Here is a 23,672-nt window from a genome sequence, read left to right as displayed (position 1 = left end):
CTTTTCCTTAGGCTCCATACATCCCGTCACTCTCTCTCCTCCTTCATTGTCTTCATCTCTGTTCCACCCTGTGATGAGTTCAGCAGCGGGTGGGCGGATTCTATTGTCTCACCACTGTGGCGACTTTATTAGCTTCGGCAGACCTAGTCCAATAATGTACCACGCACGCATGACTTGCTGTCCTGGTAATAAATGAAAATGCATCCTAAATCATTTGTTTCCCGCGTCTGAGCGAGTGGGTATTAGGCGAGGCAGCCTAACGCTCTTAAATTCTCATCTAATGCTCGCTTATGCTCTGTTAGCGCATATCCGATTAAGATTTATGACTGCTAGATAAACAGTCTCCTCTCAAGGCCAATTTTTGATTCATTACTTAGTCTGTGTGTGTGTGTTAAAAACTGCATCTGTAATCTTTACTCATACTTCATTTAATTATTAATCATATTTTGCTAAGACTTACTGTGTAAGAAAACCCTTATACATATGTAATAGCACATTTATTTTTCGCTTCCTGCCATAAATTATTCTACTAATCATCACTAAGGAACTGAGAGCTAAGCTATGCAGGACCTTTTCACCTTTGCCATATTCTATTTGTGTAATTACATGGTTAATAACATCGATAACAGCCCAATGAATGGCCTTTACTTTATGTGGCAGCTCTGGCTTTTATTTATTTTTTATTCCTCCAGGCAAGAATTGCTTCTAGAAGTCAGTGCAGGTCCTTTACCACCACCAATTTCTGAAAGAACTCTCCACAGGGAACTGCTTTTTCATTCACAAGCCCTGAAACCAGCCAGCGGTCCCTGTCCATCAATTTCGTCTAAAATTCTGGCAAGAATTTCCTGTAGGCTGGGATTTTGCCACTGCTGGTAGACCCGTATGACCGTAAGCTTTCATAAACTTGCAGATTCAGCTACTGCCCAAATCCAACCACTCCTTTTGACCATTCATTAACTGTATCTGCTTTGCGACCCATTTTCCACCCATCCAATGAGACCCTCACTCCACTGTGATTATTAAGCTGCCACTGTTGGACCCTTGAGCAAGGCCCTTCACCCTCTCTGCTCCCTGGGTGCTGCAGCAATGCCCGCCCACCACTCCAGGTGTGTGTGTGCTTACTGCCCCTAGTTCACCAGTGTGTGTGTGTGTGTGTGTGTGTGTGTGTGTTCACTACCACAGATGGGTAAAATGCAATGGACACGTTTTGCTGTACATAGTACAGTGACAGATACGTGCATCTTTACCTTTTCAGTCAAGCATTTGGGTCTGAAACCCATCAGTTTTTGAAGTGTGGGGTCAGAGATGGCCAGGCCTAAAGTTTAGACCCTGCACTTTAACAGAACTTTGCTCGTTTTGGTCAGCTAGGAGTGAGGAATAATTCAAACGACATGTAAGAAAAAGGTTTAATGGGGATGCTGGGAGGGTTAAGAGGTTAACCAATAACATCATGTTATTGACTTGTCTCACTTCAAAGGCTAGCTTTTATCACATTCACTGCTGCCTTTAATGTCATACGCCATGAAAAATGCAGAGTGTATGAGTGAGTGTGTGTGTGTGTGTGTGTGTGTGTATTTGTGTTTCGATTGCAGACCTGTATTCACCATGAGCAATGGAACTCTCTGACTTTATGAAATCTCAGATTTTACCATCATTAGGTTTAAATCAATATTGATTAAAGTGTGATTTGAGGATTTTTTTTAAGGCGATATGTTGAATACATGAATGCTATTGGAGGAACTGTTTGCATTAGTATCAACAATGAATCAACCTGCATTGGCCAATCAGAAAATAACATTTTAAATAGCTCAACACAAAATTCACAGAAATGTTGAGATTCTTTTGTTTGGAGCGATGAAATAAAGCTAGAACTTTTCAGGCCTATGGATCAGCGGTATATCTGGAGGAGGAGGAATGAAGCATACACTGAAAAGAGCACCATGCCTACAGTGAAGCACTCTCTGTGATGCTTTGAATCAAGAATCAAGTGTCAGGAAATCCTCTGAGATTTGGGCCTTGCAACAAGACAATGATCCCAAGCGTACCTCAAAGTCCAACAAAACTTGCTTTCAGAAAAAGTCCTGGAAGATTCTGGAGTGGCCATCACAGTCGCCTGACATGGATCTCTTTGAAACTATTTGGTGGGATTTGAAGAAGGTGGCTGCAGCAGCAAACCCAAGAATATTAGAGAACTGAAGTCAACTGCCTATCAGGCATTAAAAGTGGCAGTTTGTTGAATTTGGAGAAATACTTGCTTTATTTGTTGCATTTTTCCCTAAAAATTATGTTAAATGTCATTAACTTGATAAACTGATGCTGATCTGTACACCCCTGTTCTCCATGTTTCAGGCCTGGTCATGGAAGGAGACTGTCCTAGAGTCCGGAACGTCCGGCCGCTATACAGTCGAGACAGTCAGCACTGAAGATGGAGTGCTGTCCACTCTAACCATGAGCAACATCGTCCCTGCGGACTTCCAGACCATCTACAACTGCACGGCTTGGAACAGCTTCGGCTCAGACACCGAAATCATCCGTCTCAAGGAACAAGGTGGGAGCCAAGGTTCGCCAGGTTCAACTTCTCTTCTTCCACTCATGACTGTGCCAGATTAGCCGTGCTAGCATTAGCACTCCTGTACGTTAGTGCTTTCCTGCACTGGTGCTGAGTGTTAGATTACTTCCAGTCATCGTGGAATGTTGATTAGTTTCTTCTGTGGGATTTGACGGCATCCGGAATGATTTGGGGACGCAGAGAAATAACATCATTTGTTGACCGAATTATGCTAAGTTTATCATGCTAATACTTTTGTCAATGATTAGTCATTCTTGCTCTTTAAATCGCATTAATCTCCTCTAAATTAATTTCTCCTCGTTTTGTTTAATGAATTTGTTTCAGGGACATGTCGGCGCCGCACAAGTTTAATTTATCACGTAAATGCATTAGCTACACTAAGCTGTATGTAATTTCCCGTCGATCCACTTAACGGCCGCCGCAGCCCGGCATTGTTTACCTCCTCGTTCTAGAAATGGCACTCCTCGCTTATAGTCCCGCGCTCACTCGCCATCTGCACGAGATCCGCTCTCCTCAGGACGGCGAACTCCGCTTCCATCCCAGCAGCCCTGGAATGAGAACATATTGCTGTTTTTACTGGAGAAGGACGGAGATTAATGAAGACATTTAGCAGATACTGTGGAGGAGGTGATGCTGGGTTTTGGAATGCTGCTTCGTTTAAACTGGCGCATTGTAATCAACGCTGTGTAGGTGTAGCCTATTCTCAAACATAGCCTTTTCGTTATTAGTACGTGGGAGAGGAATGCAGACGGTGCCCAGTCTCGCAGCATAGAAACAGGCAAAAAAAGGAGCCAACCCACCAACCGTTCGATGTTTACGACTTCTCATGTCCTTGAACCATGGTCAGAGTTCTGTTTGCTGTTGCTGCTGCCAATTACAACATTAATGCTGCAACGGAGGTGCAATTATTTGCTGGATTGACTCGCCTTGTCCATGCTGTGTTATTGTGGAAGGCTATACTTCATACTTTATGTCATCCACAGAGTCGCTGCCTGTGGCCGTAATCATCGGCGTGGCTGTGGGAGCCTTCGTGGCCTTCATCGTCCTCATCGGCACCATCGGAGCCTTCTGCTGCACTCGGTCTCAGAGAAGTACGTCCATCTGCCAGACGCTCACTGGCTTGGCCTATCTAGTTAGCCAGCCGCTGCAATTCTGCTAGTGTTCCTCAGATAGAGAGAAAAGGGTGCGAGGGCTCATTCCACCAACTCCAGACCACTCCAGAGGCGATTTTTACGTTCCTTCTTCCTTTCTCTCTCTATTCAGCCTCTATCCCTATGATGTGTTGTGTTGCTCCTGTGTTTCCTTTATTCCCTGATCACCCCTCCTCTGTCATCCTCCAAAGAGAACCAAGCCCATCCATGCATAGCTCCAGGTTAGAGTCAGACAGTGAGGTATACAGCAAATGCACGCTTGCAGGAAGTGTTGTTGCCGGAGACGTTTCTCATTGCTAGCACTGAGCATGTTGTTGTTGTATACCGCAGAAGACGCTCACCTGGTTATGCCCTCCCTCCCTGCCTCCATCTGTGCTCAGCAGAGAGAACTTGCAAGCAAAATTAAGACAGAAAGTAAGACCCTGTTCCCTGAACGCCACCGATTAACAATACAAAAGTGTGTGTGTGTGTGTTTATGTGTGTGTGTGTGTCTGTGTTGTTACCTTGCGGTGCACAGGCTTCCTCTCTTGGCAGTTGCTAAAAGAGTGTTAGCTTAGCTGAAGCCAAGCAATGTGACGTGGCATGATTTACATATTATTGGTATTGTTGTTTGTGCAGTTGACGATCCGCCTGAAGTAAAGTATGCGTCTCTCATAGACCTCAAAGGCGTGGTGTCGGCTAAGAATGACATCCGGGTGGAGATCGTGCACAAAGACCACAATGCTGCACGAGAAAATGAGGACCACGCCGCCATGAAGCAGCTGATGGTGAGTCTCCTTCTCAGTTCAGGGGCAGAGGCAGTGGTGGCTAGAGCTCCAATGACAGGGGTGTGGGTTCGATACCCGGGCTCGGCAAGCTGCCACTGTTGGGCCCTTGAGCAAGGCCTTTCACCCTCTCTGCTCCCCAGGCACTAGAGTTGGCTGCCACCGCTCTGGGTGTGTGTGTGCTCACTGCCCCTAGTTCACTATTGTATGTGTGTGTTCACTACCACAGATAGGTAAAATGCAGAGGACACATTTCGCTGTACATTGTACAGTGACAGATATGTGCACCTTTACCTTTTACCTTACCTTTACATCTTCTCAACAGTGGACATTTGGACATTTGGACATTTTTACAGTTTTCACACCCACCCCCAATTTCAGTGGGTCTTATGCCTTCTCAGCATGTTTAGAAAATGCTGGCTAGCTGGTCGATAACAAGCGTGTGGATGCTGGGCTTAGCGAGGAGCTGGCTTCCAATAGTAATGTCCACATTTGGAGGAGAGCCACCCATTGTTACATAATGCAGGGAAAAATCAACCTTTCAACCTACCAACCAACCTAGTTTTCAACATCTAGGGGGCGCAATAGCCACGTTTGGAGCAGAAAAGGTGTTGTTTATCCTATTATAAAGTGACTATTATTGGACAAATCATAAAAAATTCCACAAGAAGTATGTGTGTGAAAACGTTTGTGGATTAAAAAATTCATATAAATTCGTATAAATAGGAAACCTGGCCTGGTTTAATAAATTCGCTTATATTAGCTTTGGCAGATGACTTCTAATACATTTGAAATACATTCATTGTATGACAGAGACCTTCAGAGAATCCTGAATATGAAAAAAATGATGTTTACTTTGGCTTTCTATGAATCCAGGAGCGCCTCAATTAGGTTCCCCTGTTGTCCTTGAGCTCATTTTGGTTTGCCAGGCATTAGGTTTAAAAAAACTGGTTAGTTTTTGCAATAAAAGCACAAAAATTAACAAGGTGCTGTTACTACGACCTGAGGATCGCTCATTCAAATCCCAGATCATGCTACATGCCATTAAGCAGCCGGAGCCTGCTAGAGCACAATTAGCTGTAGGTAGACAGCTCGCACTACTGTGGCTAGATGGCTCGCATCCACTGGCCGATGAATCTGATCCTTCATGTGCACGCTAGTTGCCTGGTGATGTTGCATCGGCAGCAGTTCGAAAAGAGGCAGTGGCTGCTTGCGCATGTGTTGGTGGAAGCATGTGTGGCAGTCCTCACTGTTCCAGTGTCAGGAATATTTCATGTTATGGGGCAGTGGTGGCTCAGTGGTTAGAGCTCTGGGCAGTTGATGACAGGGTTGTGGGTTCAATACTTGGCTTCGGCTACAGCTGCCAATTGAGCAAGGCCTTTCACCCTCTTTGCTCCCTGGGCGCTGCGGCGAGGGCTGCCTGCAGATTTGAACATGTGTGCACCCAGTCCCAGTCGCAAAGGCCAAATTTGTGTCCTACACAAATGGTGAAAATGGTTGTCTGGTCTTATCTTGATAGGGGATGGGTGATTGGTGCAATGACCCATACAAAAACAGTACATTATTTTTATGAAATTATTTTTATTTTGACCTAAAATATCCTTGAAAAATGACATTTTACATGTTTTCAGTAGTTTCTGTAAGACTTTACTAAAGGCCAATGTTCCTAAAGCCACATAACATCTACTTAAACCTTTCAGGGCGGAATACAAAAACACTTATAAAGGCCAAATTCTTCCAAGCTGATGCCCTTTTAACCCAGAGACTGATATGGCAATTGACATTTGTTGAAATTAGCCGTTATTAAAGTTTATATATGATATCATAGAAGATCAAAGTTATTCTTCACACTCACACTCATCTCTAATTAAGAAAACCATGGTTTTTAAGATTTTAAGTTTTTAAGATTTTGTCACAAAAGATTTTTGTTGTTCGATTGATAACAATGGTAAAATACAGTGAAAGTGATTTTTTTGAAACTGTAAATCTTCCCACAGCAAAAGTGTTTAAAATGCTCATCCCTGCTTCTGATCCACCTTTCTCCCATTACCTCACTTTCTCTGGCCTGTGCACGTCCCCCCACCCCCCGAAACAAATGCACCAGCTCATTACGCCTTTCCCTGTCACGTCCTCAGATAATGAATGCTAATCATCTGTGCCACAACACTAATAACACCCATCCAGTGCTAACGTTAATGCTGAGCCTATGAATAATGCAGTGTGTGAGTGTCTGTCGAAGTATGTGCAAGCCCTGATGGCCCGAAGGCCTATATTTAGCCTCCAGCCCGTAGAGATTGTTGTGGACTTCAGATGCACCCCTCCACTCTGTCCCCAACTCAACACAACAGTGGCTCTGAGGTTTACACTTGGGCTCACTTTCTCAAGTTCCTGGGCACCACCATATCCAGGGACCTGAAGTGGAAGGGGGTACACGGTCTCCACAGCCAAGAAAGTACAGCAGAAAATGTTCTTCCTGAGGCAGCCGAAGAAATTCAGCCTGTGTTTGTCTAGAATTGTGACTTTGATTTTATTAGTTATCAATCCAAAGAATCCAAGGAATTCCAAAGGGTTCCCCTGGGAGGTCGCGAGAGGAGGTCACAAAGCCATGGGCATGCTAGCGATCAAGTGACCTAGTGCCCTTTTACTTGTGCAGCTCATGGAGAAATGCTGTCAAAACATACGAGAGCACATTATTTAAATTTTTCTCGGTGTCCTACGCTCCCCCGGGACCCCAAGAACAGCACAGAGACTCTGCTGCTTAGAGCTAGAGATACGGTTATGCCTCATAACATAAAATTATACATTGAATTTGCACATAGGGCTAAGGCAACGTAATGAAAATGGGGATACCTTGAAAATCTGTGGTAATGAGATGAAAAATATTCATGGAAAATTGCCACCACTTAAATTAGACGTTTTTTTGGCAATGTCATTAAGTAACTTCGCACTGGAAGCTTGCCAGTGTTGTAATGCGTAGGGCCTTCAGGAAACTCGCGAGCGTTTCAAATACAGCAGAGCTGTGCTTTTGTTTCCGTCCTCAGATTGAACGTGGAGAGTTCCAGCAAGAGTCTGTTCTGAAGCAGCTGGAGGTTCTGCAGGAGGAGGAGAAAGAATTCCAGCACATCAAGGTGGGTCTCAGTAGTTTGTTAAAAAAAAAAGTTTACTGAAACACACTTTGTTTTAATGCCAAACATGGTTGATCGGTAAAGACATGTTTGGTGTTCTAAATTTGCCTCTTTAGTTTTACAGTGGTATAGAGATGGTGATCGCAGAAGGGACAGGGAGGCAGTGGATGGGTGAGGTGGGATGGGCGACCTTCCAGTGTTTAAATGGGCAGCCTTAAGAAAATAACCACTATTAAAATAATATCTTTAAAGGAGTAAAATGCATTGTTTGTGGTGCAATCTGGCAATGGTTAATATGTGGGGCCTCTATGATTAGCCCAACTGGGAACCAGAAAGTTTTGTGGGCCCCACATATGGATGTCCACCAGGGTTCCATCAGGGTCAGCATTGGGACCAGGAAGGGTTGAACATGGGCATCTATCTGGGCTGTACACTGCATACGGGGTCTAGATGGGACCCATGAGAGAATAAGGTGGGCTGTAATGCTGGGACTCGTTTAGGTGTCCACCAGTAGCCCACTCAGCCCACATTCCAGCCACGTGAGCCCCACATGAGCATGTTGGTTTCGATAGTTCTCCCAACTTTGCCTTTGCCATAGAGAAAGAGAAATTCTTGTTGTGACCCCAGAATCATACTTTTGAGGCTGATCCTATAAATGTACACATTTGAGGAGTTTTCATGTTTTTTTTTAAAATGATTAATTATAATCAATAGAACTAAGCATTAAGAGCAGATGGTTGGCCTATAAGGATAGCTACCTTTCTCAGTCTAACTGATATAGGTATATTTATATAACTGATATAATATATGCCATGCTTTTTTATTTGCAGTATATTTTATTTTAATAATGTATCAACACTATTGCTTTTAAAATCCTTCTTTGAGATTCCTACAGTAAAAACATTTTATTTACTATAATCATTTTCCATCATCAAACTCCTAAATAAAATGCATTATCATTCAAAAATTATTCAAAAATAAACATACATTTATTATTAAAATATAAGTATTCAGTTTACTGTTTACAAATACAGTATTTTTTTGAGTAAGGATTGATCTTCAAAAAGAGCTGTCAGTATCAGATGTATTGATACTTTATGATAAATCCAGTATTGCATCAGATTGTAGACAGGTCGGTTAGCAGTTTGTACTTCAAAGCAAACCTGATTGAGCGTTATGCTTTGAGGAAAGTGTGTAGTGATAATAATAAACTTTACTGATGAAGCACAGTCAACAGCATAGAGTTTTGACAGAGATGATAAAGTTCAACAGTAGTAAATTAAAATAACTGAATAAAAGAATGCAGTATTAATTTAATTATTGAGGCAAAAGCATGTCTTGGCCGCTCAACCACTCACGTTGGATTTTGGTAAAATTGTGTAAATTTGATTTCTCACCAAGCTGTTCCTAGGATCCCCTGCTCTTCTGTTAACTTCCACATCTGGTTTATTCACATCTAGACTAGGGAATCCATCATTGTCACCAAGGGTATTGATAATGCAGTTAAGGCCATTTTCTCCTTTAAGCCCACATTTAGCAATTGGTTCTAAATCGAAAGCCATCTCTCAGCTCTTACAGCTTCCTCTGGGGACAAGCAATGTTGTAGATTTTGTCAGATTTTCTTTTTTAATTATTTATTATTATAAAATGAAAATATGCACCCTTCAGATTTGGAAATGGCACACATTCACTCTTCGTTTGCAGGATGTCTTGGGTTCAAAAATATACACGAGCATGTAAAGCACTTCCACTGTCATAAACCGAAATTTCATTCCAGTAGAACATAGAACTACGTTAAGGTTGTGGTCAAGACCACATTTGTTGAGTCCAAGAGAAGTGTGAATCTATGATTGAGGCACAGTCAAGAGTAAGTCTAAAGGGGAGAAGGCAAGAATATACCCAAATGAGAGCTACTCTTGAGTCAAGACAAGATGAACAATGAACTTGGGGGTGAAAATCAGAACATCTGATTAACGGCCAAGACAAGTCCAAGAACAAATAATATAGTGTCCAAGCCAGGTCTGAGGACAGGGTTAGGGTTGGGTAGTCTCCACATTTTTCTCAAATAATACTGCAGTATACTGTATTACCGTTTAGGGGGGGTATGTTTACATGGCTTCCGTACAGTCTCCTCCTGCCTTATTTTAAAAGTGGAAAATGCTTGCAAGGTGACAGAGTAAACACTGCAGTTTAAAATCAATCATTCAATAAATGTTCAGCTGTCAATCTGACCATTACAAATGTTGAACTGCTTTGAATGAGGAGAGAGAAGCTGGTTAGCATTCACCTATCTAGCAGGATAACAGTCTGTTCACCACAGAACTAATTCAAGCCTATTTGACTGAAACCCCACTAATCAGCATCTAGACGATAATGACTTGAGCGACTGGTGACCAATGATCAAGCGACTTTTTCCTGTGGTTTTGGATCTGTGGCCCACTCGCTAAGCTAGCCTATGCTTAACTAGCTCGGCTACAGCTTCACCAAGTATCAGATGGCCCAGTGCAGCTTCTTCTGTTGACTAACTGCTAAGCTACCAACATGAGTGTTGACCCTAAAACCCTGTTGAGTCGAGCCACTGGTGTTGGGAGAAGCAGAAAGACAAAATGAGAGGCCGGCTCTGCTGTGTTTGGACTCGTAGCCAGCTGTCTAGGCTTTGATACGTTAGCTACCAGGCTCAACACACAGCACAGGCCATGTTCTAGCTAACTGAGACTCAAATCACACCTGTTTAGAGGATAAAGCCTCATAGTTGAGTCGAGTCAATGGTCTTGGGAGTGTTCACAACTATTTTTTTAGGCACATTTAGCAGACTGGATCGTCCAGGTTTCCTGGGTCTGGCTTTTAGTCAAACTTAACAATGCAAAACTTGCAACTACAGTGGGCCTATTTTTTTCCCACCTGTTTTCAGAGCATGGCATCACCTACAGAGCCCCCAAAATGTGTCTCTTGTAAATGTGCATGAGGGGAATTTGCTTATTTGGTCATATACTAGTCGTATACTAGACACAAGGCAGAAATTTGACACATCAGACACATCATAATATTGAAATCCCTTCCTCATTTTGAGATGCAACATTTTTCAATACCTCGGTAAACAGTATTACTGTTATAGCGTTCAAGCCTAACTCAAGCACTGTTGGTATTTTTCTAATCTATTTCTAATCTCTTAAAAAAAACATTTAGATAAACTAGGAAATGGGTAATGTCAGATTTGTGCTGAAGTGTAAAGTGGTTAATTTGTTATTGTATTCGTCTCTTATGCCAAAGCCAAGGTGGATTGCAGTTTTCTAATGAGGGTTCCCACAGTTTGTCATTAAGTCACTTAGAGAAGAGTATTTTTTCCTCCTCTTTTTTGTCGAAGCAAATGTACTCACCCGAAGCCAATCATTTCTCATTAGGAGCCGTAATGCGTTGATCACTTGCTCTGAAAGAGCATGTCAGGAGATGAGATATAAAGCGAGAAAGTGTGCCAATTTGGATGTGCCCAGTCAACAATGCCTAAGCGAGATAAATTCCATTTAGTTGCTGCATGACCACTCAAGGGAAATAGTGCCCATCATTTCTCCTGAGCGAGAACTTTTCACATTACCAGACAAACTTTTTTTCAATGGAGTTTATGGGGCACAGAAAAAGCCTCATCACGATAGATGGTGTGTGACTGGAGCTGACTGATTACCTTATTTATATGACCAGAGTCTACTAAAGGCTAGACTATGTTATAACGCTGAATGTGATCATAATCACCTTGAAAATACAGCCACTATTTTTTCGCTGCTGATCGAGTAATACCATTTTGTCATATTGCTATTTAACAGCTTTAAAAATACTCAGTGGCCACGTTAGAAGCAAGTTCTGGAGTTCTGGAAGGTCTGATTCCTGGACAGTTCCTGGACAGATTTTCCTGCCCAAGCACACCAGAGATAACTCACTAGGAGATTTCCAAATGTAGTTGCTGTACTAGAGCAGAGCTATCACCAAACCGGGCTGGTCCTTAGTTCTGCATCTCTGCTCTAGCCTTTAATTTGTGGTCATGGAGCAGTGGTTTCCATCCCAGGTTCCCTGCCCCTGCCCTGAGCTTGTTAATGAGGCAAATCAGGTATGTTGAAAGCAGGGTAACTCTAATATGTGTAGGGCAGGGTGTCCTCTAGGACCAGGGTTGGGAACAACTGCCATGTAGTCACTCTTGGCTGGTCTTGTTTGAGTGACCAGCAACACTACTGCTGACTCAATAACTGCAGGGCTCCAGACCTGCTGCTGGAGTTGCCAAGGAGGGTCTGCATCCAAATGAATGCCTGAGGATCTAGAATGGGACCTCATAAAAGCTCCTGTAGGTGTAGTGTGTTGTATAATAACAATTAAATAATAATGAAATAAAGTGGCTGACGTTAATGTAAAGTGTTACCAAACTTACAGAACTGCCCTTAGATCTGTTCGTAACTCCAAATGCTGGACGTAGCTGGATTGAAAGGCTATTCCCAATAGTGGCCAATGAGCAAAAGTACATGGTAGTAATAATATCTAATAAACTGGACGTTGAGTATTTCTCTCTACACATGCTAAACCAGGATGCTGTATGAATTACAGAAGGCTTCTCCACTGATAATTCCTACAATTTATGGATTAGCATCAGGCCTGCTGTTGCCTTCATCATGCAGTCCCAGGGGCTTCTATAGTGTTTTTGCTCATTTCTCATGGGCATTTCTCCTGATGTGTGTGTACATATGTGAGGAAGTAGCTCTGAGAACAAAGGACTGAACAGCAGAGATGCAGAGCAGATGCGTACACACATGTACACTCTCGCACTGTCGCGCCACCCCTGCTAAAGCTATGCCTGCCGACGCTTTCCTCAGGTTGTCATGGAAAAGTCATCCGGGAGTGATTATTTTCTCTCCCACGGGCTCCGGCCCCTGATGTGCACTCACAATGGCTTCCACGTTCTTCGCCACCGCCCAGCTTCTTAGCAACCGCGCTGCAACCGTCAGTGCCACGGCAACGACTTCCATCTACTTCCGCCGTGCTTTGATTATGCCTTTTCATGCTGTATTTAGAAGGGGATGATTTCCAGTCCAATTAAAGCCGAAAGCATGCAGACTAACAGACAACTGTTGCATTTGCTTGCACTGTCTGGGCACAAATCATTGAGGTTTGCTTAATTAGTGTGGATTGAGATTTTTCGGTCAGATCTTTTTTTTGCTCCTATTGTAAAGGACCTCAGTGTTTGCTCTCCCTCAGTTGTCTGCTTGCTTATAGGCTCTTAATCTATGACAGCTGCAAGTTCACCTTTGAGGATGTGTTAAGTGTGAAGGGTAAGGCTGGTGTACAGTGCATAGGTGCAAGGCCATATCAGGCAGGGTCACAGTCCAAAGCAGAGGTCACCCACATGGCTAGTGCAGGTGCTGGTTTCCATTCCAATCAGGCAGGAGCTCAGTTCCCAATCATCAGTTTAAGACTGAGACCAACCAAGTAAACAAGTAGAATAAGGTGTGCTTTCACTTGAATGGATGGAAATACCTGCCACCACACCACTACGCCCTTTATGATAAGATCGGTGAGCCCTGATCTAAGGGGTACCGCTGCCCTGCAGCATGATGACGTGAACTCAGGAAGGGTTGGTTAATGGGATTAGCTCCATAAGGTGTGTTAGAGGCAGAGATTAAACACTAAAAGGGGTAACCAAGGACCAGGGTTGGGGCCAGGGACCAGGGTTGGTCACCCAGTGTTGTACTGACTAGTGATGACAAAATCCAGGACCAAAAATTGGACCACAGTTGAGGACTAGAGGTCCAGAGTTGAGCACCACTGTCATAGACAACACCCTTTTAATATTTATGTTTCTTGCCTCTTCTTTCTTGTTTTCATCAAGGATCCCACTAATGGCTACTACAGCGTGAACACCTTCAAGGAACACCATGGCACCCCCACCATCACGCTAGCCAGCAACCAGAATGCAGCAGAACTGCGGCGGGATGCAACCAACACAGGCGGCAACACAATCGGTAAACAGCGGGTCCCCACAGGCATGTCCTTCACCAACATCTACTCAACGCTGGGTGCCGGGCCCAACCGCCTCTACGACTATGGGCAGCGCTTCGTGCTTGGCATGGGCAGCAGCTCCATCGAGCTGTGTGAGCGTGAGTTCCAGCGTGGCTCACTGAGCGACTCCAGCTCCTTCCTGGAGGCACAGTGCGACAGCAGTGCCAGCAGCTACGGCAAGCAGGACGGCTACGTGCAGTTCGACAAGGACAGCAAGGCCTCGGCCTCCTCGTCCTCGCACTACTCACAGTCGTCCTCACAAAACTCGGACCTCACGCGGCCCCTGCAGAAGCGGATGCAGACGCACGTGTGACGCTGCCACCTGGTGGACGGGGGACACGATGCGGGACAAAAAATGTCAGGAACCAGATCAAGCACATGACCTTTCCTTTGTTTTTCTTTTTCCTTCTCTTTCTTTCATTTCTACCTTCAAAGGATGGCTTCGTCATAAGAACCTTGTCTGAGTTGTCGGTGTACTGTATTTCCAGCTTTAAAAGCCTTACCGTTATTATAGCCCTACTTGGGGCAAGACTTCCTGACACCCCATTCTGGTTAATTCCTGAAACAACTTGGGTCATGAAAACCTGCAACCCTCAAAATGTGGGTGTACCTCACTGAAGTAATGTCCATCAACGTAGACAGTGTAGGCTACCCTAAACTGAAAAGGAGGCTCCTCAGCTGTAGGTGTTGCTGTTCCTTGACCACTTGACCACTTGCTTCCCCTACAGAGTTGCAAAGTAGGACAGAAGTGCATGTGATGTCAGGACGCTGACATCAGCAGGAATGGAGCTGATGAAGTCTACACTGCTGCCATGTTCTATAGACCACAATGCCATTGGCAGCTTTAAAAAGACAATGGCCTCTCTTGTACTCTCTTGTACAGCGGAGCTGTCTCAGTGAATCTGTATGATTTGTCGGTACCTCTCCTTTCCCCCCTTTTCCCACAGCTACCGCACTTACTTCTGTGTAGATGGAATACAACTTGTACAAAAAAAGAAACAAAAAAAAAACAAAAAGAGTTTGCCCACAGACTTAATCACTGTCAGTCAGTATAGTTGGATCCCAGCCCTCTCGGGCTCCTCCGATAAGGGGTTGCAGAGATCTCGTCTGCAAAATGGTTTTGTGCGTTCAGAGCTTGCCATTCAGAGATAAAAGAATATCACTGTACATTATTCATTCTCTCTTTATTTCCACCCTTTTCTCAATTCCAACATTCTTTTTTTTTTTTGTCCCTCTTTCAACTCGGTCGTTTGATTTCACCGACTTTAATAAGGACTTACACTGGAAGACGAATGGATGATTTCCTCTTTTCTACTTTGCCTTGAGTGGGACGATTTCAAATGCGCAGACGTTTCCGTTGTAAGTGTGGATAAAGAGATGTTTTTATTATTATTATTATTATTATTATTATTATTGTTACTCTCACTGCTGTATTTGTAAAGATAATGCTCCGACGCTGGGCGAAGTGTCAGAATCACTGAAAATAACACTCTTCTGTCTTGTTCCAATGTTTTGCAAAGGCTATAAACAACCGCTTACAAACTAGTGACACCATGGGTCACACACACACTTGGGTTTCACTTGGGTCAATGCTACAAATGCTCAGTATCTTTTCTTGTGTGGTTTTTTTAAGTCTTACTGCAAAGCCACATTGTTTACACTGGAAGCGGATTGTTTACGGCGGCTAAAGCGGTCCCTGCAGACGGCCCCTGACTGACAGCTGGGCGGACGGAAGATGTACGGTTTTGCTTCATTGTGTACTACAGCCGTTGGACTGTACTGCAGCATGTCTACTCACTGTTTTAAGTGAACTGTCTGCATCGCGAGATGTGGAATTCCGACACATGATACTGGCTCGTTGATTTCATGCTCAACATGGTTGTATTATATTTGCTTCTTCTTTTTTTGGTCATTTTAGTTTAAAAGGCACTTAAAAGTTACTACTGATGGCACTTGTGTGGACCCACTGTACAAACAACGGCCATAGTCCGGACCAACAGGGAGAACAACAACTAGCTACTGGAAAAACAGAGGGAGATACGTGAATGCATGCCGCATGCCAGATGCAGGAAAAGAAGTGAAGTGGGCACCGTTCTGTAAGATTAGAGTCTCATCTACGGGATATGTATATGTATTTGCTACACTGTTGTGCCTCAGAGGCTGCGGGCAGGAGCAATTTAAGCAGTCCCTGCGCTCGATAAGGCAAAGTCGGGGACACCAGATAAGGATAAGGTCCACATGGGAGGCTGGATTTCAGCTTTTCTGGCAGGCGGCTGAACTCGCGTCTGCGCTGAGATTAGCTGCAAAATGATGCTCTTGCGCAAGCCTACAGGAAAAGTTCACCACAGAAGCATGTGTTGACACCTCCCCATAAGCGTCTTATGTAAAGCATTCACAATGCCATAAATAGGCTATGTATTCTGTGGACTTAGATAATGACACATAGCTTTGCTGTCAACAGGAAGCCCAAACATGTCTAGGCTTTGGGCCTAATTATCATAAAGCTTTGAGGTGTTTTGAGGTTGTTGGGGTTTTTTTTATATAAAGCTTCCGGAGCTGTAGAATGCCCAGAAAGCTAAAGAGGACAGTTCGATATCAAGCCATGTGAAAGAAGAATAAAGAGGCAATACTGGCAAAAATCCCACTTTTTTGATGTTCCACTTTTAGAAAAATATTGACAAGGTATTTTAGCAATTTTAGTCTCTCAGCAAGACTGTGCGTTCTTCCATTAAGGCTTCCATTAAGACTCTAGAAGGGTCATGGATGTCTTGTGAGTAGTATTATGAAGTCCTTATGGCAGAATCTTACAGTAAATCATTAGACTTTTTCATTGAATCTTTTAACATATGCCACATTCCTAATGATCTCAGTCCCTCTGTCCTGACAACGTTCTCATCAGATATTGAATCCAGCTATTGAGTTTTTGTGAGTTTTCTCAAACCTTGCAGTTGGGCAATTGTTTTTCCTAGCTGAAAGGATATCCTGGCAATGCAACGCCAATCTAATTTCATAGTTAGATGTAAGATACAACACTATTGCTATTGCACTTCTAGGTTCTCAGTTTGGTTGTGTTCCAGCTCTTAACAGTCTTGAGCTAGGTGATGATTAGCAGTGTAACACTGATGCTCTGATTGTTGGTGGAAATGGATGGGAAACACTCTTAACAACAAAGGTGCCAAAGACAGTTTATTTTACTTTAGAGCAGTGCCGTAGTAGAACGACTTTTGGTTTCCTGAAGAACCTTTCAGTGGATGGTTCTTCAACCTCCTAAACTCCTCAGTTTCCCCCCACTGTTATAACTTGGGAACAACTCAGTCACTTTGCATTGCTTTGGATGTACACTCACTTAAGGCTACACTTAAATAAGGCTAAACAAAGATGCTACAAAAGGTTCTTTGAGCAATGCCATAGAGGATCCCCATTTGGTTCTGTGAAGAACCACTTTTCATGTAAAGGATCTTCACACTCCTTTTTCTACTAAAACTAAAAGTTTCTTTATGGAACCACAAGTGTTTTTTCTATGGCATCGCTTAAAGAACCTTTTGTAGCACCTTTATTATAAGAGTGTCTTATTATAATAGTGTAGTTACTGATTAGTAATGAAAGTCAAAGAGCATAAGGGGTGAAAAGAATGGAGAATCTGGGTGGTCCAGTGGAATAAGAAGCTGCCACTATGACACGAGAGGATTGATGGTTTAAATCCTGGGTCATGCTGTCTGCCATTATCTTACTCTCTACTAGCTGATGCATCGGATCTGAGTACCCGGTGATTTCCTCAGAGCGAGTTGGCTGCCCAGTGACGTTGCATCAGTGGCGGTGGCTGTTTGCACATGTGTTGAAGGAGGGGCAGCAGGGGCTCTGGCCCCTTGCTTTCTCTGGATAGGTCATTGGCTCACTCTCTCAGTGAAATAAATGCCCCCAAGCATCTTACTCTCTACTATCTGATGCATCGGATCTGAGTACCCGGTGATTTCCTCAGAGCGAGTTGGCTGCCCAGTGACGTTGCATCAGTGGCGGTGGCTGTTTGCACATGTGTTGGAGGAGGCATGTGTCAGTCTTCACCCTCCCAGTGTCAGGAGCATTACATGTGATAGGAGGAGTTCTTGGGTGAAAATTGGGTTTTAAAAAAGTGTGTATATCAACTGAAGCATAAACACGTATTTAGACTGGTTGGAAAGGTCCTAAAAACCTCCGTGCATCTCTCTCAAAGGGAAGACTCCGATCTCAGTGTTTCACTATAATTATACAGGTGGCAAGATGCCCAGTCTTCTCAAATCTCGACTGAGACATCGCAAGAAGGTCAAGACTCATCTTGTCATATGTGTGGCATTTAATGCTCATTTCAAATTTCCCAACCTTCTTCTTTGTCACATTTTCTTGGCTTAAGATGAAGCCTGAGTCTGCATTAAGCAGAGCGGCCACCTCTCTCAAACCCTATGACATTTGCACCATCTTAGTGCTTATCAAAACTCGCCAAACACATAAACAGTTCTCTTGTTCTTGAGCCCATTCTTGAATGTTTTCCATGTTTCCCCTACTTAATTATTCCACAGTTACTTCATAAGGATCTTAGGAATTACCCTAGGAGTCTAATCAAGCGTTGCGTATGTCGGATTGGCTAAGGAAAGCTGTTGGTCAAGCTGCCGGTCGGTCAAACATCTTGATAATGACAGCGAACACAACAGTCTCAACCCTCTCCTTCACCTAAGTCGGAGCACAACTGGCATGACAAATGAGTCAGCGGACGCTGTGAGCACTTTCCGTGCCATTGTGTTCGCAACATTTCAGTGGGCTTCATACATGAGTGCAAGTGGATGAGTCTAATTTTACAAAGAGATTGGTGCCCACTGTGAGGCTTAAACACAACAAGGCCTGTTTCAATGCTGATAATACAGCTCAGCATGCTCCATGCACTGTACATAAATCCCTAATGCAATCTGTATATAACTTTGCTGTTATTTTCTTTTGTTCTTTAGTCGCTTCGGATATTAAAGGGCAAAAACGAAATTTCATGCCACTGACACTTGTATAGACAATCGCTCTTTTTTCCCCCCTTCCCTTTTCTTTTGCTATTTATTGCTTTCCTCTAAATCTGCAGTGTTTTCAGTCAGAATTGCCTTAGCTTAGCTGAGAACTGGGTACGCTGGGTTGATTTCTGAGACCTCACAGACATAACTCAAACACTACGTTAGCTTGCCAGAACACCAAAGCGGTGAATGCTGTGTCATAAGAGAAGATAAGCGCACTTTGAGTGGCCAGACTTTTCGAGAAAAAGAGACCTCCTGTTTTGGCCGAGATAAAGACCTTTGAAATTTCAAGTGTCCTTCCCTCAATAATCAGCCAGAACTTCACGTTTTTTACATTTTGATTGAAAAGTTGTGGCACTGAAGGCCAGATTTTGGAGAACTTCCCGAAATCAGGATTCGGGTTCTGTGAAACCAGGAGGTCATCCCGAGTTTCTGGTGTCACTGTGCACTTGTTCCAAGCATTTAACAGTTATTAAAGATCTTCCTGAAATCGGGATTCAGGTTTCATTGAAGCAGGAGGTCATCTGGAGGTTTTAAAGTCACTGTGCACTTGGCCCAGTTACTGACCAGCTACTGGAGAACTTCCTGAAATGAACTTCCCAGAATTAAATGGTTCCATGAACTAGGAGGTCATCTGAAGATTCTGATCTCACTCAGTCCAGTTATTGACCAGTTATCGTAGAAACCAGGATTTGGATTGTTTGAAACCAGGTCATCTTGAAGTTCTGGCATCAGGGTGCGCTTGGTCAATAGGTGTAAACCCATTTTAATCCATGGAGACCAACCCTTGGAAATGCTGACAAAGAATAAGAAGAAATTAAGTCAAGAAAGAGCAGTTTTCCCCTAGACATAACCATAACATATTTGTAACCATGAGGTGCTATAGCTCAGGCTCATATGTATGACTAAACTGTAGAATCCTGCAGTTTGTTCAAGATCACAACTGAAAAGCGTTCCACATCAGCTACAGTCGTCCAGCACCAGAGGCACCAAATTCAGGCCCAGAAAGTAAAAACCTCCCCAGGATTGTGTTCCAATGGCTTGAACAGCTCTAGTTTGAGCTAACTAGAGCTGTCCAGCTTGTTGGGCCAAAATTCTGTGGAGAATTTGAACTTTCTGGACTTGCACACATACACTCTTAACAATAAAGCTGCTACTGGTTCTTTAAGTGATGCCATAGAATAGCCACTTTTTGTTGCATAAAGAGTTGTGTTATGTGCAAGGAACCTTTTAAGGGTTTAAGGGTCTTTCCAATTGAAAGGTGGAGAACCTTTATTTTTAAGAGTGTATTCTCAAAGAAGTAGATGTGCTGGGAGGCTTCTGCATCTCGATCAACACAGAAAAACTGAATAACTGAAATAAAAGCTATGAAGATATGAATCGATAATCGATGTTCAGCCAGAATAGCATGAACATAATTCAGCTTAACACCGCCACTCGCTAAACTCGAGAGGTAGTCATGGACAGGGCCACAATCCTGTTGTGACAGCCGGAGCCATTTATGAATTGCTGTGCACCTCCATTCTCAAAGCCACCACGCACTGTCCATACACATCACTTTAATTCCCTTGGCTGTAGTTACGACAGCACAACAGCATGTGACAGCAAATATCACCATATGGAGCAGTTTATGCGCTCCACAGGGACCTGTACAAAAAAATCCCTTCCATTTAAGATCTCCTCATGTTCTCAAAGCTGTCTCAAAAGCCCAAAGCTGTCCAGGCCTCCCAGCTCGGCCTACATACACACATACGTACACCACAAGCACCAAGGCTTGGGGTCTGTAGCGGAACAGACGCATCGGATTACGGAGTTGTGTGTATATACTTTGCTTATCACACAATGCCTGCAGGTTCCAAGCCCTCTGTCCTGTTGGGCAGGAGACTCAGCCCATGTCTGGCGCTGAGCGGTCACATTGTTGCTGCTGTACAAACCTCCTAAACCTCCTTTTCCCGTTTTGTCCTCCTTTTGAAACCCTCAGTCGTCATTCACATTACAAAGCACCGCCAGAACAGCTTTCGAAAATGCTTATAGGGGCACTTTGGCAATTACTGTAAACTTACCTGCCCCTTACAGCCATGCCAAAATAGTGTCTGGAGATATTTTCTGGGTTAAAGACCTGGATAAACCAACCTACTGATGATGTATCTGGAAATTTGGAGGAACTTTTAGAAACCAGCATGTACTCTGGGGTGAATACATTGGGTTGGGAGTTTATTTCCACTACCTGCAGTAAGCAACCTGAGGAAGCCTCAAATCTAATGGTCATATGATACCCCATATGTCCAAAACTTGTGGACGCCACTTCTAATGAATGCATTCAGCTGCTTTAGGTTGCAACCATTGCTTATACAGATGTGCAAATGCACACACATACACACAGCTTGTCTAGTCCATGTAGAAAAGTATCGCCAATAGAATAGAATACCCTGGAGCAGATAAGCATGAATCTATTGGCACCCTTCCTAATGCCAAGTGTGGACTAGAGGGGTATAACGCCCCCCTAAGCATTGAGCTGTGGAGCAGTGGAGTTGTGTTCTCTCTGGGACTTGGCAGTCTGGGAGTTGAAGGAGGGATGAGGTGGAGAACATCCTGACCTCACTAACACCTAAGCACTAAGCCTTCTTCCCTGGACAGTAGAGACAGTTACTCCAGCAAAAGCAGGATCAACTCTTTTTAATACCCTTGATCCAAGAAGAAACGATAAACGATGTCCCAATACTTCTGTCCATATAGTGTACACTGGCACAACGCATTCTGAGTATTGTAAGAAAACACTGAAGGACAAAACTGAGCCAGAAATGTGAATTCTGTCAAGCTGATGAGGCTGAGGGACACAATGCTGCACTATAGAATATCACATAACATGACAAAACATATGAAATACTAGTTGGATGCTACTTTAAGATACACTAACAGATGTTGAAGTACCAGTATCTGAGTTTTCACTGGTATTTTCTCTGTGTTTCTCTGATTCCCTATTGTTCCCCAGTGTTCATTTTACTTGGCTTTTCTTCAAAGCCCTCTTTATCCAACAGGCTGTTTTTTGTTACTGTGCCTTTAAGACATATGTAAGTTACCTCTGCTCTGGGTGGCTGCCCTGTATTAGTTTAAAAAGCAGTCCAGACTGAAACACTCCTCATAACTTTAGTGTGAATGGGTGGGGCGAAACTACTGGGGAATGAATAGGCTAATACCTACTGTATATAAATATGTTGGTTTTTGTGAAATCACAAAAGCAAGGAATTTGAAAATGGCGGTTTTCCATATATGACTGCAGCTGCGGATGTTACGTTTCGAAACTGCAACAATGTTTACATACTGAGTCAAACTCAAGCGAGGAAAAATTGCATTTTAGATGATGTGTGCCCCTTGTCTGTTATGAAGTTATTATTTCAGTGATTTGCGGTTTTCTTATGCGATGGGCAAAAGCTCTCAGACTGGTAGGAGCTGGGTTTCCTGAAAGAATCTGAACACAAAGATCCTTCTTTTTATTTCCTTATTTATTTATTTGTTTGTTCAAATTTGCTCCTTTTTCCATCCAGTTTGGTACTTCCGATGAACCCAACCCTTCATAGCGCCCCCTAGCGCTAGGGTAAAAAGGACTTTACGCTTGTCTTCTTCAATACTTGCGAAGCCAGCCTCGAAAAGAGGCTGCCGACAGCACCTGGTCCCCAGCTCCACCACACCAGCTAACGCTTGACACCTGTACCACCCAATGTCACTTTAAGAGTGATGAGGAGAGAGAGCACCATCTACCCACCTGGAGTGAGCATGGCCAGTTGTGCTCTATTAGACTCCAGTTGCTGATGGCACAGCGGTATGGCTCAGGATTCAAACTTGCGAACCCCCCTCCCCGAACCATAGTGGCATTCGCGCATTAATCTGCTGAGCCCCTCAGCGGGTCAAACAGACGATTGCTAAATTGTAGAGCCACCGTTTCTTTCTTCTCTCCTTCTCTACTAATTGTGATAATCTTAATTTTGATGCTTTTAGGAAACAAAGATAATTACAATGAGGGTAAAGGCTACTGACTCTTTATGGCCCATCAGTTCCTCCCCTGATAATTCAGCTCAGGCGCAGAGGAGGCTGGCTGACGAAATGGTAGCGATATGTCTACTTTATACAGTCACACTGTTTGTTCATGATGAACCAATGGCTGAACAAGAGAGAGAGAGAGAGAGAGAGAGAGAGAGAGGAAGAGAGAGAAAGGCAAAGGTTAGGCTTCTAATTATTTCCGTACCCAATGGCCATATTGCATCAGTGAGTTGTGCTCCGCCAAACCCATTTTTTTCTTTTTCTCTGAAAAATCTATAAAGATATATAAATATACACAGAAAATCATGACCAGAAAACGGATGCTGTTGGTGTTCATAAGTTGCCAGGTCCCAGAGGCCTATATTTAGGTGTCGAGAGTGCCCAGTCCTGGCCTTGTTCCTGTACAATAAATTTTACGATCACGCCAGCCACACTGTAAATGCCACAAGCACTTTCTATGTTTTTCTATGTTCTATGTTTTTTCTTTCTTTTCTTTCTTTCTTTCTTTATTTTCTTTTTTGGGTTCTCTTTTTTCCTCCACAAATCAATATCTCGTTAATCGTTCAATAACATGCTACCGTAGCGCAAATGGTGTATACACTGAAGTCGCAAACAATGAATATCTAGCGGTTCAAAAGTTATATACAGTACATGTCCTTGGGGTTAAATAATCAGGGGTTAACCACTACTTTTCACGCAGTGGTTTCTCTGTATCCATGAAGTAAAACAATGTATAAAATGAGATGTATTTTCCCTGTAATGGTCTGTGATCCTATGATGCTTTTACTCTGTATATTTGGGAAAGAAAAAAAATGAAAACGATTGAAACGAGCAACTGTTGATGGACGTCATTATTGCGGGCTGTAGGCGGGTGGGTGGGTTTTGGTGGGTTGCGCATGTGCTTGTGTTTATCTCCGAGTGAAAGTCCGAGCGGCCGTTTATGGCTGACGGTGCTGCTAATC

General features: G+C 43.4%; 1 protein-coding gene across 5 annotated transcripts in view; it reads left to right on the top strand.

Annotated features, from left to right (window-relative positions):
- The window catches only part of kirrel3b (kirre like nephrin family adhesion molecule 3b), a 286,358-nt gene extending 262,817 nt beyond the window's left edge, over positions 1-23,541 (top strand). Inside the window, exons 11-16 of one of the 5 annotated variants that reach the window (XM_072694719.1) lie at positions 2,350-2,548; positions 3,553-3,660; positions 4,051-4,134; positions 4,378-4,487; positions 7,526-7,612; positions 13,476-23,541. In XM_072694719.1, coding sequence (XP_072550820.1) covers positions 2,350-2,548; positions 3,553-3,660; positions 4,051-4,134; positions 4,378-4,487; positions 7,526-7,612; positions 13,476-13,958 — 1,071 coding nt within the window. In that variant the 3' untranslated portion in view covers positions 13,959-23,541. Of the gene's footprint in view, positions 1-2,349; positions 2,561-3,552; positions 3,661-4,050; positions 4,135-4,338; positions 4,488-7,525; positions 7,613-13,475 lie in introns of all 5 variants that reach the window. The other 4 variants (XM_072694717.1, XM_072694716.1, XM_072694718.1 and 1 more) reach the window with 4 other exon arrangements.
- The last annotated feature ends 131 nt before the right edge of the window (positions 23,542-23,672 follow it).

The sequence above is a fragment of the Salminus brasiliensis genome, chromosome 13 (genome assembly GCF_030463535.1).
Source record: "Salminus brasiliensis chromosome 13, fSalBra1.hap2, whole genome shotgun sequence".
Lineage (NCBI taxonomy): Eukaryota > Metazoa > Chordata > Actinopteri > Characiformes > Bryconidae > Salminus > Salminus brasiliensis.
The sequence above is the reverse complement of the archived record's forward strand: the minus strand, read 5'-3'. Positions and strand labels throughout refer to the sequence as shown.